General features: G+C 45.0%; 1 protein-coding gene across 1 annotated transcript; it reads left to right on the top strand.

Moving 5' to 3' along the window:
- The first annotated feature begins 1,230 nt into the window (after positions 1-1,230).
- TBX10 (T-box transcription factor 10) lies at positions 1,231-12,664 on the top strand. Its single transcript, XM_053259001.1, has 5 exons — positions 1,231-1,296; positions 2,118-2,273; positions 8,853-8,920; positions 9,854-9,942; positions 12,348-12,664. Exons 1-5 carry the CDS (start codon positions 1,231-1,233, stop codon positions 12,620-12,622), a joined length of 654 nt encoding a protein of 217 aa, XP_053114976.1. The 3' UTR covers positions 12,623-12,664.
- Positions 12,665-13,117: the final 453 nt, after the last annotated feature.

Below are 13,117 nucleotides of genomic sequence, written 5' to 3' on the forward strand. Positions count from 1 at the left end.
TGATGCAATGTATGTGTGTGTGTTTGTGTGTATGCGCACACACACTGCAGTTACCAACTCCAAAAGGAAATGAGGGGTATGAGAAGGAGAAATTTTGATCATAAGGTTTGACATTAGACCACTTTGTGTCCTACATGACACTTTGGGCCCCTCTTTGATTAAAGTGGCTCTTTGCCAGTTCTAGTTGGCAAACGCTAACCCCTGCTAATTTGGCAAAGAGGCACTTTTTAACGTGGTGATTCTCTTTATTTAGCAGGGGGAGAGCAACTGGCCCTATCCACCCCCAGCACAGTACCTCCAGTGACTGTTGCTGGTGTCTGTCTTATGTTTCTTTTAGATTGTGAGCCCTTTGGGGAGAGGGATCCATCTTATTTAGTTGTTATTTCTCTGTGTAAACTGCCCTGAGCCATTTTTGGAAGAACAGTATAGAAATCTAATAAATGAATGAATGAATGAATGAATGAATGAAAATAAAATAAGTTGCTAAGCAAGGGAATCCAGGGAGTTGGAAAAGAAGTTTAGATATGGCTGGTCAAGACAATCACTGAATTTATTATGACAATTTAATACAATCTATTTTGCATATTAACTGGCCTCCCAGTCTAGTCTACTCTTCCCCCTCCCTTTTCATCATTGCAATCTTGTGGGTGGATTGTGTAATTACGGTAGCAAAACATTTTTGAATCCAGTGTTTTCTTCACTAGTTTTCATGGCCTTGAAACCCCCTCATCTGGACATTTGCTATACACGAATCCTCCCTCTTGCTAATAGCCCTTTAAAACTGTGACTACATGTGAGCAGTGTAAGGTATTCCCCTGAGGGATGGACCCGTAGCAACTGCTTGCGTGAAGGAGGTTCCAAGACCCAAGTTCACTCCCTGGCATCTCCAGGTAAGGCTGGGAGAGACACCAGCCTGAAACCTTGGAGAGACACTGCCAGTCAGTGTAGACAATACCAAGCTAGATGGTCTAAAGGTCTGACTTAGTAAAAGGCAGCTTCCTATCAATTCTATGAAACTAGGGGATTGCACAGCAAAATGTAGTGCTTTTGTTCCAAATCCATCCTCTCAGATCTTCTCTGTCAACCAAGGTGAGGGCCTGACTCAACATATCTCTTCTTGACAGATATGCATTCCACAGCTCTGCTTGGCTGGTAGCTGGCAAGGCAGACCCTGCTACACCTGGGCGGGTTCATTTCCACCCTGACTCTCCGGCCAAGGGAGGCCAATGGATGAGGCAAATTGTCTCCTTTGACAAGCTCAAACTCACCAACAACTTGATGGATGACAATGGCCATGTAAGTAATTGTGGACTGTTACTATGTGGACGTAAGGGACCTGGGGGACTGAAAAACTACTTTTAAAAAAAAGCCTCCATTTAAACCCAGATAGCAGACTTCAACCAAGTCTTTCTGTCCCTTACGGGATGAAGTGACAAGCAGAGGAGAGGACAGGTTCATCTCTGTGGGTGGGGCAGAGGTGCACCTAGATAATTTTGGAGCCTGGGCCTAAAGGCTTTTGGAGGTCCCCCCTCCCCTGCAAATTAAGCATTATCATGCTCGGCTGGGTGACCACACCACCTGGGACAGACTAACGAGGATTTGGGGGGCGCCTGGGGCTGTGGAGGCCCTGGACTTTGGCCCCAAAGTCCAGGGGTAAGAGCACCTCTGGGGTGGGGTAACACCTCTATAGCTTTCATTGGCTAAAGGGGCTTGACTCAATTATTAGCTGAACTAGACTAACAAGTTTTTAGCTAAGGAACCAACCCAGGAATTCTCATAGTGTGCTACAGATGGCCTTTGGGAAGTCCAAACTACTAAACTCTTCAGTGATCTAGTAAACAGAAAGTAAAAGTTGTAATATAGTAGTATTTATATGATTTCGTTTTTTCATATATAGTTATATAGTACTTAAAATGCAAGCAGCTTGTTTTGGGGAGTATAGTTATAGGGGTTTCTACTGAACTTTGGGCCCAGCGTTCAGGGTTTGTTAATCCCCAACATAAGATATATTGGTATGTGGGACACACACGGGAGGTGGTAGTGGTTTGAAGCTGCTGGCTGAATGAATGGTAATGTACCTTTGCCCATCTGAAACGTCTCTTCTCTTGGCCAAACAGATTATCCTGAACTCAATGCACAGATACCAGCCTCGCTTCCATGTGGTGGTGGTGGATCCACGTCCAGACAGTGAGCGTTATGCCCAGGAGAATTTCAAATCCTTCATCTTCACCGAGACTCAGTTCATGGCAGTAACAGCCTATCAGAACCACCGGGTGAGAGCTCAAAATTTCAGTGGCACGTGTCAATATCACATAGGGCTCATCTATATATGATGGTTCGGGTTAGTACATTTCAGAAGCCCTATTCACACATTATGTTCAGTGCACCTACAATCTGTGCACAGTGTATCTATGCACAGATCTGTACACACAATTATTCACACATTATGTTGAACACACATACAGCTGTATACTTCTTCTCTGTGCCATGCATTTGAGTGACTTGTACTCAGGTTCAGTTGAAGAATGCAGGAGTCACTTATGGCATTACCTTAAGCGGTGCAGCAGGGAAATGCCTGACTAACAAGCAGAAGGTTGCCAGTTCGAATCCCTGCTGGTACTATATCGGGCAGCAACAATATAGGAAGATGCTGAAAGACATCATCTCATACTGCGCAGGAGGAGGCAATGGTAAACCCCTCCTGTATTCTACCAAAGAAAACCACAGGGCTCTGTGGCTCTCTCTCTATCCGTTCAGTTGTGTCCGACTCTCAGTCACTCTATGGATCAATGCACTCCATGCCATCCTATCTCGTACAGCTTCCTTCAAGTCTGCCATGATCATTCCAGTGTCATTTTTTATAACATCCAGCCACTGAGTACAAGGCCGTCCCTGTCTCCTTCTCCCGCTGATCATTCCCAGCATAATTGTCTTTTCGAGTGAGTCAGTTAGCATGACATGACCAAAATATGTCAGTCTATGTTTGGTCATCTTAGTTTCTAGCGATATTATTGGTTTAACTCAATCTAAAACGTCCTTATTTGTAATTCTTGCTGTCCATGGGATACACAACAATCACCTCCAGCACCACATCTCAAAAGTCTCCATCCTTCTCCTATCTGCAGAGTCCAAGTTTCACAGCCATGTGTGGCTATTGGAAATATCACTGCATTAACCAATCTGCATTTGGTTAGGAAACTAATATCTTTGCTCTTCCAAATTTTACTCACGCTGATCATTGCAGTTCTTCCAAATGCTATACGCCTCCTGATCTCAGGGCTACAGTCACCACATTGATCCATTTTAGAAAAATAAAATCCTTTACTACCTCAATTATCTCATTATTGATCTTCACTGTGACTTGTGTATTCTCTGCAGTCGTCAATATCTTTGTTTTCTTGATATTAAGGTGCAATCCAAATTTTTCACTTTCTTCTTTAATTTTTAAAATTAACCATTCTAGATCTTTCTTGCTTTCCGCAAGCAATGTCGTATCATCTGCGTAACGAAGGTTGTTAATATTCCTACCACCAATTTTCACTCCAAAAAGTGCATTTCTCATAACCATTTCTGCATACATTTTAAATAGTATGGGAGACAGGATGCAACCTTGACGAGTGCCTTTCCTAATCTTGAACCACTCTGTGTCTCCATATGGCATGCTTACCGTGGCTTCTTGATCAGAGTACAGCGACTGTACAAGCTGGATGAAGTGTGCTCTATGGGCACCAGGAGTCAAAATCAACTTGATGGCAAAATCAACCTTACCTTTACAGTCACTCACACAAAAACGTGCATGTGTGCAAACACCTGAATGCATGTACAACATAAGCGTTGAATGGGGATAGTGTGTGACTGGTGACAGACGTAAGAACATAGGAAGCTGCTATATACTGAGTCAGACCACAGGTCCATCTGGTTCAGTATTGAATGTCTACACAGACAGCAGCTTCTCCCAGGTTGCAGGCAGGAATCTCTCTCAGCCCTATCTTGGAGATGCCAGGGAAGGAACTTGAAACCTTCTGCTCTTCCCAGAGTGGCTCCATTCCCTGAGGGGAAGATCTTATAGTGCTTACACATCAAGTCTCCCATTCATATGCAACCAGGGCAGACCCTGCTTAGCTAGGGGAACAGGTCATGCTTGCCACCACAAAACCAGCTCTCCTCTCCTCTCCGCTTTTAAAAGGCAGATGTTGATGATTCCATACAATGATACTCTTCTGCTAACGCATCTAAGCTGTGCAGCATTTCTAATGTATTTATTCTGCTGCTGCTGCTTAAAGGATACTCCAAGGTTTATTACTTTTTATGCATTGTAAGTGCTTAGAGTGTCAAACTGGTACTGGGGAGACTTGGATTCAAATCTCCACTCAGAAAAGAAGCCAGGGTCAGCATCAGGGGTTGTCAGCATCAGGCAGGTGCCAAAGGTCCAGGGCCCTCAGAAGGGCTCATAGCTGATTGCTGAGACCACCTCTATGCCCACAACCTTTGTGTGGTGACTCTTGTGGGACCCAGCCAAGGTTGGAGAAATGTTGGCATTTACTGTGTAACTAAGCATTGTCTCTCAGCTTGTCCAAGGCATACTTACCTCTCTATGTATTTATCTATGTTAAGTCCTTGGGGTGGAGTCAGTCAGTCTTTGATTCTGTTGACTGGTTGTTTTATCCATTCAGTTGGTTTTGTTCTCCCCCTCTTACAGAAGTGTTACCTTGTTAGCTAGTGTTAAGAAATAATAAATAAGATGCTGTTTTTGCAAATAAAGTCAAGCTGCTTGTTTAATTCCTTATAAATTAAGGAATCACTCTGCAACACTGGGTTATAGGCCTAGGGGTGTGTGTGTGTGTGTGTGTGTGTAAGCAACAGTCATCTCAGAGGCAATGAAGAATTTTGTAGGCAAGAGAATTGAACAACTACTTTTGAATCTGTAAGGAAGCATCATACTATTGAACTGCTGAATGATACAAACTACAGAAAATGGTCATTCAGAGTCAAGATATTACTAAATGCACCTGGACTATCTGATGTTCTGGAGGAATACGGAACAACAGAGAATGGAAGGAAACAACAATAATGGGATTCTGCAAACCAGCAAGCTATGGGACATACATCTCTGACTATAAGTGATCAGTTAGTTTATCATATAGAAGATAAAATTACAGCAAAAGAAATTTTGGGATTAAAGGAGGCCTTTCAACAAAGAGCTACAAATACCCAAGTTTATCTTATGCTGCAGTTATGCAATAAAAGATCCAAAGAGGGAGAGAGTCTGCAAGAGCACATGTGCTCATTTTTTGGAATAGTGAGAGTCAAGTTGGAGCTGCAAAGGATAAATATGTCCGAACCAGCAAAAATTGAGACTTTGGCTTAATACCTTGTATTAAGAATATGAGAATATTATTAACTTTCTACAAATTAAAGAGATTGTAACTTTGAGCTTTGTGCAGGTGCGTTTGCAATAATTTAACTTTAAAAAGAAAACTAAGAGAGAGGAATCATTTAAAAATCAAGTCTACAAAGTTGCTGGTAGCAGACAATGCTTTATATGTGGGAGTGCTTCACATTTGATAAATGCATCCGTGAATAAAGAGCATAATTATTTCCAACAAAGAAAAGGAATAAGAGTAAATTCCAGAAAAATTGATTTTTTAGCAACAGTCTCATCTATGCGATAGTGAAAGCAGGGGAAAGAAATGTATGAGTAATGGAAAATTATGCATTGCAAGAGTAATTGAGGCACTTCACACCATCAAAGTGAAGCACCTCAAGGTGGTTTGCAGGGAGACTGGGCTTAACCCTCTCTCCCTGCACATGAGCAGTTGCTCGTTGCTGGGTGGCCGGATCAGCAATCCAGACGAGCGGCTGCTCCGGACAGGCACTCCTGCACCCGGCTGCAACTCTGTCAGGAGCTCCGGGGATCGGGGGAAGGGGAGCACTGCTGTGTGGTGCCCCGGCCCCCTGAACCGGAGAGCTGGTCTAGTGGTAGCAAGCATGACTTGTCCCCATAGCTAAGCAGGGTCTGCCCTGGTTGCATCTGAATGGGAGACTTGATGTGTGAGCACTGCAAGATATTCCCCTCAGGGGATGGAGCCGCTCTGGGAAGACCAGAAGGTTCTAAGTTCCCTCCCTGGCAGCATCTCCAGGGCTGAGAGAGATTCCTGCCTGCAACCTTGGAGAAGCCGCTGCCAGTCTGTGAAGACAATCCTGAGCTAGATAGACCAATGGTCTGACTAGGTATATGGCAGATTCCTATGTTCCTAACCCCAGGAAGGCACCGCATAAGTGCAGGACCTTCCTGGGGTCCCCCTCCCCCCCCCCTAATGTGTCAGTCGTGGCCGCGGCTAACACACAATCAACAAAATGAGGTTAATGGATCACTCACTCCATTAACCTTGTTTAAGGGGAGGGGAAATTAGGCAGGCTAGCCTAATAATGAGAAATACAGAATGGGAATTGAAAAATGGTTGTATATATCAACTGTTTCATGACCCGACATTGCAGCAATAGTTGGGATATTGTGCAGAAGAGTGAATTCACCAATAAAAAAAGACTGGACTGCCATTAAGAGGACTGGACACACTCTAAAAGGTACAACGACTTTTGAATTACTACTGCCAGCTAGTAAAGAACCTAGGTTGATAGGTTACATGGATGCCAACTGGGCTGAGGACAAGGAAGACAGAAAGTCAACCAGCAGGGATGTATTTCTTTTTTGGGAGGAGTGATTTCATGGATGAGTAAGAAACAGTCTATTGTTGCTCTCTCTTCAACTGAGGCAGAATATATATCTGCAGCACAGGCTTGACAAGAAGTAACATGGTTACATAAACTCCTTCTGGACTTTGAAACAGATGAACCACACCAATTATGGTGTATGAGGATAACCAAGGGTGCATCTTTCTCTCACGAAGTGGCAAGACTACACAAAGAATGAAACATATCAACTAAGTACCACTTTGTAAGGGACTTGCAAGAGAAAAAATTGATCCATATAAAATACTGTGCATCAGAGGAGATGGTAGCAGACATACTCACAAAACCTTTAACTAAAGATCAGTTTCAGCATTTGCGGCAAGCAATGTGGCCTGTGAACTGAAGAACGAGACGAGACAACGAGAAGGGGAATGTTTCTAATTTACTGTGTAACTAAGCATTGTCTCTCATCTTGTCCAAGGAATATTTACCTCTGTATGTAGGTATCTGTTAAATCCTAGGTGAGGAGTCAGTCTTCAATTCTGTTGATTGGTTGTTTTATCAGTTCAGTTGGTTTTGCTTCCCCCTCTTATAGAAGTTACCTTGCTAGCTAATGTTAGATAATAAAGAATTAAAAGGTTGTTTCTGCAACTAAAGTTAAGCCTCCTGTTTCATTCCTTATAAATTAAGGAATCACTCTGCAACAAGGAGGACCATGGAGGCCAGTCTGTTGATGGCCCCTGAAACCTGAAGCCAGCCCTGCATGAAGCTCACTGGCTGGCCTTGGCCAAGTCACTATTTGCCAGGCTATGCTATCTCAGAGTTAGTGTTCCTTGTGAGGGATCCCCAGATGTTGTTGACTATAACTCCCATCATCCCCTACTGCAAATGGCCTTTGCTGGAGATGATGGGAGTTGTAAGTCAACATCTGGGAATCCCTGATACAAGGAACACTGCTCACAGAGTTGTTGTGAGGATAAAATGGAATGTTCATGCATGTTGCACAAAGCTCCTTGAATGAAGGATGGGGTCCAAGTGTCCTAAATCAGGGGTTTCAAACCTTGAGCCTGTTAGAAGTGAGAATTCTAAAGCATTGCTTTTAGCACTGCAGTAACCTCTTGTGGCCACTAGAGGCATGATGAGATGTTAATAGGTCAGTCTTCATCAGAGTAAGTTAGAATTTGGTTGTTGTTGGAGGCAAGTGCCTATCTGTATATGTTGTTCTATGGCTCTCTCTTAGCATGTGGTGTTTTAGTTCCTTAATAAATCTTTCTTTGGTTTTTGAACTTAACCTGCTGTCTCCAGATAATAGCCTGGGCACCAGAGCATACTCTGCTGTGTGAAGACTTTAATGCTTCTCCTTACACCCCCTCAATAGGAGTCCCTAGAAGTTGATGACCTACAATTCCCATCATCCCCAGCCACAATGCCCAAAGTTGTAAGCCAACAACAGCTAGGCACTCAAGGTTTGAAACCTCTGTTCTAAATCAATGTTACATTTGTGCATTATCCTTCTTCCAAATAGCTCACAGCAGTTTTGCAGCTTCCCAACACTGTGACATAGCAGTACTCCTTGACTAACCTTGAGGAATAACCATAGAGGTGCTCCTCAACCATCATGTCTGCTGTTGCCTTCTCAGGGAGAAGCAAAAGCAACATCTCAAGGATAGCAAGGAAAGGGCTAGCAGGGAAGACACCGGGTCAGTTCAGATGCCATATGGAACCTCATTTAGAGCTGGGCTCCACCTGATATCCCTGAGCCTCAGGATTGTGTGTCTCCCTCCCATCCTCACACAAGCATTTACATCCGATCTAGGTTAAAATGGGGTAACTGGTCATGTCCAAATCCACCAATCTCAGTTTACTCTGTCCTACTTGTTTCAAATAATCCGAGATCTGTAACTCACTTCAAACCTTGCATACAGATCTCAAGTGATTTGAAGCATATAGGTTTGAATAAACCGAAATAGGTGAGTACGGATGCAGAACCAACCTCAGCTTATTTTAACCTAGATAGGAAGTAAGTGCTCGCATGGGGATGGAAGTAGGGAGCACACATTCCTGAGGCTTGGGTACATTGCACGGAGACTAGCTCTAACCAAGGTTACGTATATTTGATCCAGCCCATTGTTTGTTTGACAAGCTCTTCACTCTTTTGGCAGATCACACAGCTGAAAATTGCTAGTAACCCCTTTGCAAAAGGATTCCGGGAATGCGAGCCAGATGACTGGTAAGTCTTCTCCCCCATCGCTGCCATCTTGAATGTGGATGGAGAGATGAGCCTCTGATGCGATATGGCTGCAAATGAGGCAAATGCAATTCTCGGATGCTTTAGATGAGGAAAAGGGAAGTTTTAATGGCCCAAGTGCAAGTCATGGGTGAGGCCTTATCTGACTGAGCCTGAATTCTGAGCTTCTCATATCTTGCTCTCAGAGAGAGAATTCTCAAGCATCCAGCTCTCCTGCATTGAGTGTTTCCTACTCTTTCTTTGCTTGCCCAGCGCAATGATACACATTGATACTCTTTATTTTTAAATTGGCAGCTCTAGGTCATTAATTTGCAGCACTCAGAGCTGCTATGAAACTTGATTTTCCTAGTATATTGGTGGGTGGGCCACCAATATACTCTCTGGGCAGGTTCACATGCATAGACTGAAAACAGGGGAAGATGCAAGTAAAATGTTGGGAAGTGAGAGTGGACTCTCCCAGTGAGCATGACAGCTGAACCCACCCAAGTCAGGTTCTCACAATGCATTACTGAGATTCGACCAACTTCTTCTGCCCAACTTCAAATCTTGGTGACTGAAGTTGAAGGAACCTTGGGGAAAACAAAGCAGGAACCAGATTTGGGCAGGTTCAGACATGATGCCTGCCAGGAGCACACGCTCTTGCCTCGTGACATCTTACAGACATTTTCCTCACTTTCAGACTGGGGGCAGTTGTGTGAACCCACCCTCTGTTAGCAAGCTTCATGTCACCCTGCTACCTAAGGAGAAAAGAAGAAGCCAGGAGCATGCATGTGGGCACAGAAGCAAAGTGTATCCCACCGCTTCATACACAGGTCTTTGTGTCCTACTCAGAAAGATGCCCCCAGTTTTTCTGCCCACATTGCTCATCAGCAACAGGGCCATTTATATCCTAATTTTCTTTTCTTTTTGGGGTAGGCCAGGCTCCCTGGGGCAACTGTTTGGCTGTTTATCTCGGAACGGAGGTACAGCTCCCTTAGCTCAGCTGCAAGAGACTCCAGAGAAAGGTAAGGTGGGGAAGCAAAGTATGAGTATGCTTGACATGAGAGCTCTACAGAGCAGCAGAGGCTCTAGATCAGTGTGTGGCCCCTGGTAGTCACCTACCAGTGGTCTTGTGCTCCCGAGAGGCTTTAAGGCAGGGTGGCCAACCAGAAGCTCTCCAGCTGTAAAAAGAGCAATTGGAAAGCCTCTGTGATCAGGTCAAACTCAGCCTCAGTGCGATCAGGACAAAGAGGCCACAGTACCTGCTCCTATCTTGGTTTCATACCACCTATCTTGAACACACATTCTTTTTCTTTCGGTTGCACCAGCCGTAAGCTGACGCCAGCAGCCCTCTCTCTGCCCCTCCACTCTAGATCCTTGCTCACCTCTAGTATTACCTGGGTTCCCAGGTTTGCTCACATTCCAGATATTTGCTCAAGCACAAAACTTACTATTGAGTGCAAAGTTCAGCTGGGAATCTCGGGTTTCATTTTAAACACACACAACATATAGAACCTTTGTGGGTATGAAGATGAGCTTGAGGGCAAAACAAGCGAGAAAATCTCAAGGTGCAATAGTAGAGCATTGATTTGAGCCCAACACATTGCAGCCACAAACGCATTGGGCTCAAATAAATGCTCTCTTCAGCAGCTTGAGATTTTGTCTCTCATTTTGCCCTTTGGCTGGGTGCTTCCTGTTTTTTGTCTGTTGAGCTTCAAATATATGTTAAACGATCAGAAGACAGAGAGGGTGCTGCTGAGTAAGGGCTTCCAGTGCTCTGCACATCTCCTTTGTCCTCTGCTACCAGCAGAAGTGTTATAATTTATGTAATTTGGCATAATCTGGATTTTCTTGGTGAACATCACCCCATGCACAGACTTATTGGCTTTCATTATATTCATGTGATGCTTCCAAAGGTGCAGTTCAGCCCAATTCGTAAGTTGCCATGGTAATGTACTATTAAAAAACTGGTCTGTGGCATAGATCCATACAGGGCAGTACAGCACACAGGTAATGAGCAGGTGATTCAGGTAGATTGCACCGTTAGGTTCTACTCCAGGGCTACATTTCTAGCAGGACCACCAGAGTAAAAACATACGGTGCAGTCTGACCAAATTACGTGATTAGTGTACACATACAGAATTAGGGATGTGCGAACCGGTTCAAATTCGAACCAGGGTGGTTCAAAGGTTCGAATTCGAACTGAACCAGCCATCAGGTTCGAGCTGAGGGGGTGGTTTGGTTTGAACCGGTTTGAACTGGTTCAGACATCCAAAAATTGGTAGGATGGTAGCTGGCACCCAGGGGTACCTGCCACCCAAACCCCAAAGCAAGCGGACACTCGTACGATTTTTTATGAATTTTTGAAAATTATTTTTATTTTTTTCTCATAGGGTATATTAGGACTCAAACCAGGCCATTATACCTTACTGTGGAGCACCCATGGGTGCCAACAACCACCCAAACCCTAAAGCAATCGGACAGTCCTGCGATTTTTTATGAATATATGAAATATTTTCAATTATCTTTATCATAGAGTATAATGGGACCAGAACCAGTCCATATGCCCTATTGTGGAGCACCTAGGGGCACAAAAGCAGGGTGGGTGGTAGACAGACAGGGGTACCTACCACCCACAAAACCCCAAGGCAATTGGACACTCCTCTGATTATTGGTGAATTGTTAAAGTATTTTTGAATTCCTCATAGGGAATAATGAGGATTGCAGCAAATGTATAGCTTCACGTCGGGGGGAAAGGGGTGGCCTAGAGCAGAGTGTGGTGGGTGGTAGTGCCCAAGGGGGGCCAGGAAGCTATCAGAATTATTTGAAAGGAATTGGGCAAAGGGCTGATTTTTAAGTGATTTTTGAAGTTTATGTGTCTTTAAGGTTAGCAGATGAAAGTGGATTCATAATTTGTTATTGAAAATCTTATGTGCTACCAAAGAATCTACACTCAGAACACTTCAGAAACAACAAAATCCAGTACCCCATGGGTTAGCAACCCATGGGGGTGGTTGGCACCCTCTTTGCACTAGACCACCACTCACTCTGGGCCACCCCAGCACCCCACAAGTGGCTTTAAGGTTTTTCTCCATAGGGAAGAATGGAGGTTTCAGCAGCCCCATAACTGCACTTGGGGGGTGCTGGGGTAGCCCAGAGCAAACCCGTTTTGTGCACATCCCTATACAGAATTGCTACTCTGGAGTCCTGGCCAGCCATGGTGGAGTCTATGCAGCCGCCATGATAAAATATAAGCCGGGCTATAATCTTCTGCGACCCAGAGCTTGGGATAGCTTCTTCAAGGGCTAGCAGCCTAGACTCTACCACCAGGGCTGTGCTCCCCAAGAGAGGAGATTGTTCAGAAAAGAGGCGTGCGATGTCGAGGCGGACTTGGATTGCTAGCTCTTTACAGATGCTTCTCTCTTTCTAGGATTTACCAGCAATCACCACCTGCCTCCTTCCGTCCTCAAGGAAGCCTCCCAGCTCCAGCACCCGCCCCTGGGGACACCTGCCAGCCTCCCAGAGATGTGTATTCCACGCCGGCCCTTGAATGAATCGCCAGGGGCCCTGCCCTACAAGCACCTCTCCTATCACAGTATCTATGTGGGAGCCCGGTCACGGACAGCACCCTACGCACTCCCCAGCAGTCGGGCCACGAGCTTCCATGCTCTCAACATCTACACCACTAGTGGGTATGAACAGTGAAGGAAAGGGATGGAGTGGAGAAGCCGCGGCCTGTCCTCCTCCCCACCCCAGATGGAGCCGACTTGGCTTTCGTGCTATATAGGCCACGGCACTGCCTGCGACGGCCGGCAGCTTCAGAGCTCGCCATCCGCTGAAGGCACGTTGCGACTGTGCTGTGTGAATACCTCCAGGGCAGCCCAGCACAAGGCTCCCCTTCAGCCCTACAGTGGAGTTCGCTCTTGTTGGGTCCCCAGTATATGGACTGGTGCAGAGCTGGTCTCCTTTCAAGGGTGTGGGAAAGCCCAAGCAGAGGCTTTGTGGAGAGCAGGGAACACACTTAACCAAGGCACAGACTTTCTAGCCACTTAAAACCCTTGTCCATACAAAAAGTCCCACAGTTGCCTGGGAGTTCAGTCTCATTCCCAGATCAAACCTGAAATACACACCCTTCTATCCAAACCAATTAATTCCAAAGAAGCTTCCGCTAAAATAAACTAAGGGAGGCAAACATGAAAA

Source organism: Hemicordylus capensis, chromosome 1 (assembly GCF_027244095.1).
Source record: "Hemicordylus capensis ecotype Gifberg chromosome 1, rHemCap1.1.pri, whole genome shotgun sequence".
In the NCBI taxonomy this organism is placed as follows: domain Eukaryota; kingdom Metazoa; phylum Chordata; class Lepidosauria; order Squamata; family Cordylidae; genus Hemicordylus; species Hemicordylus capensis.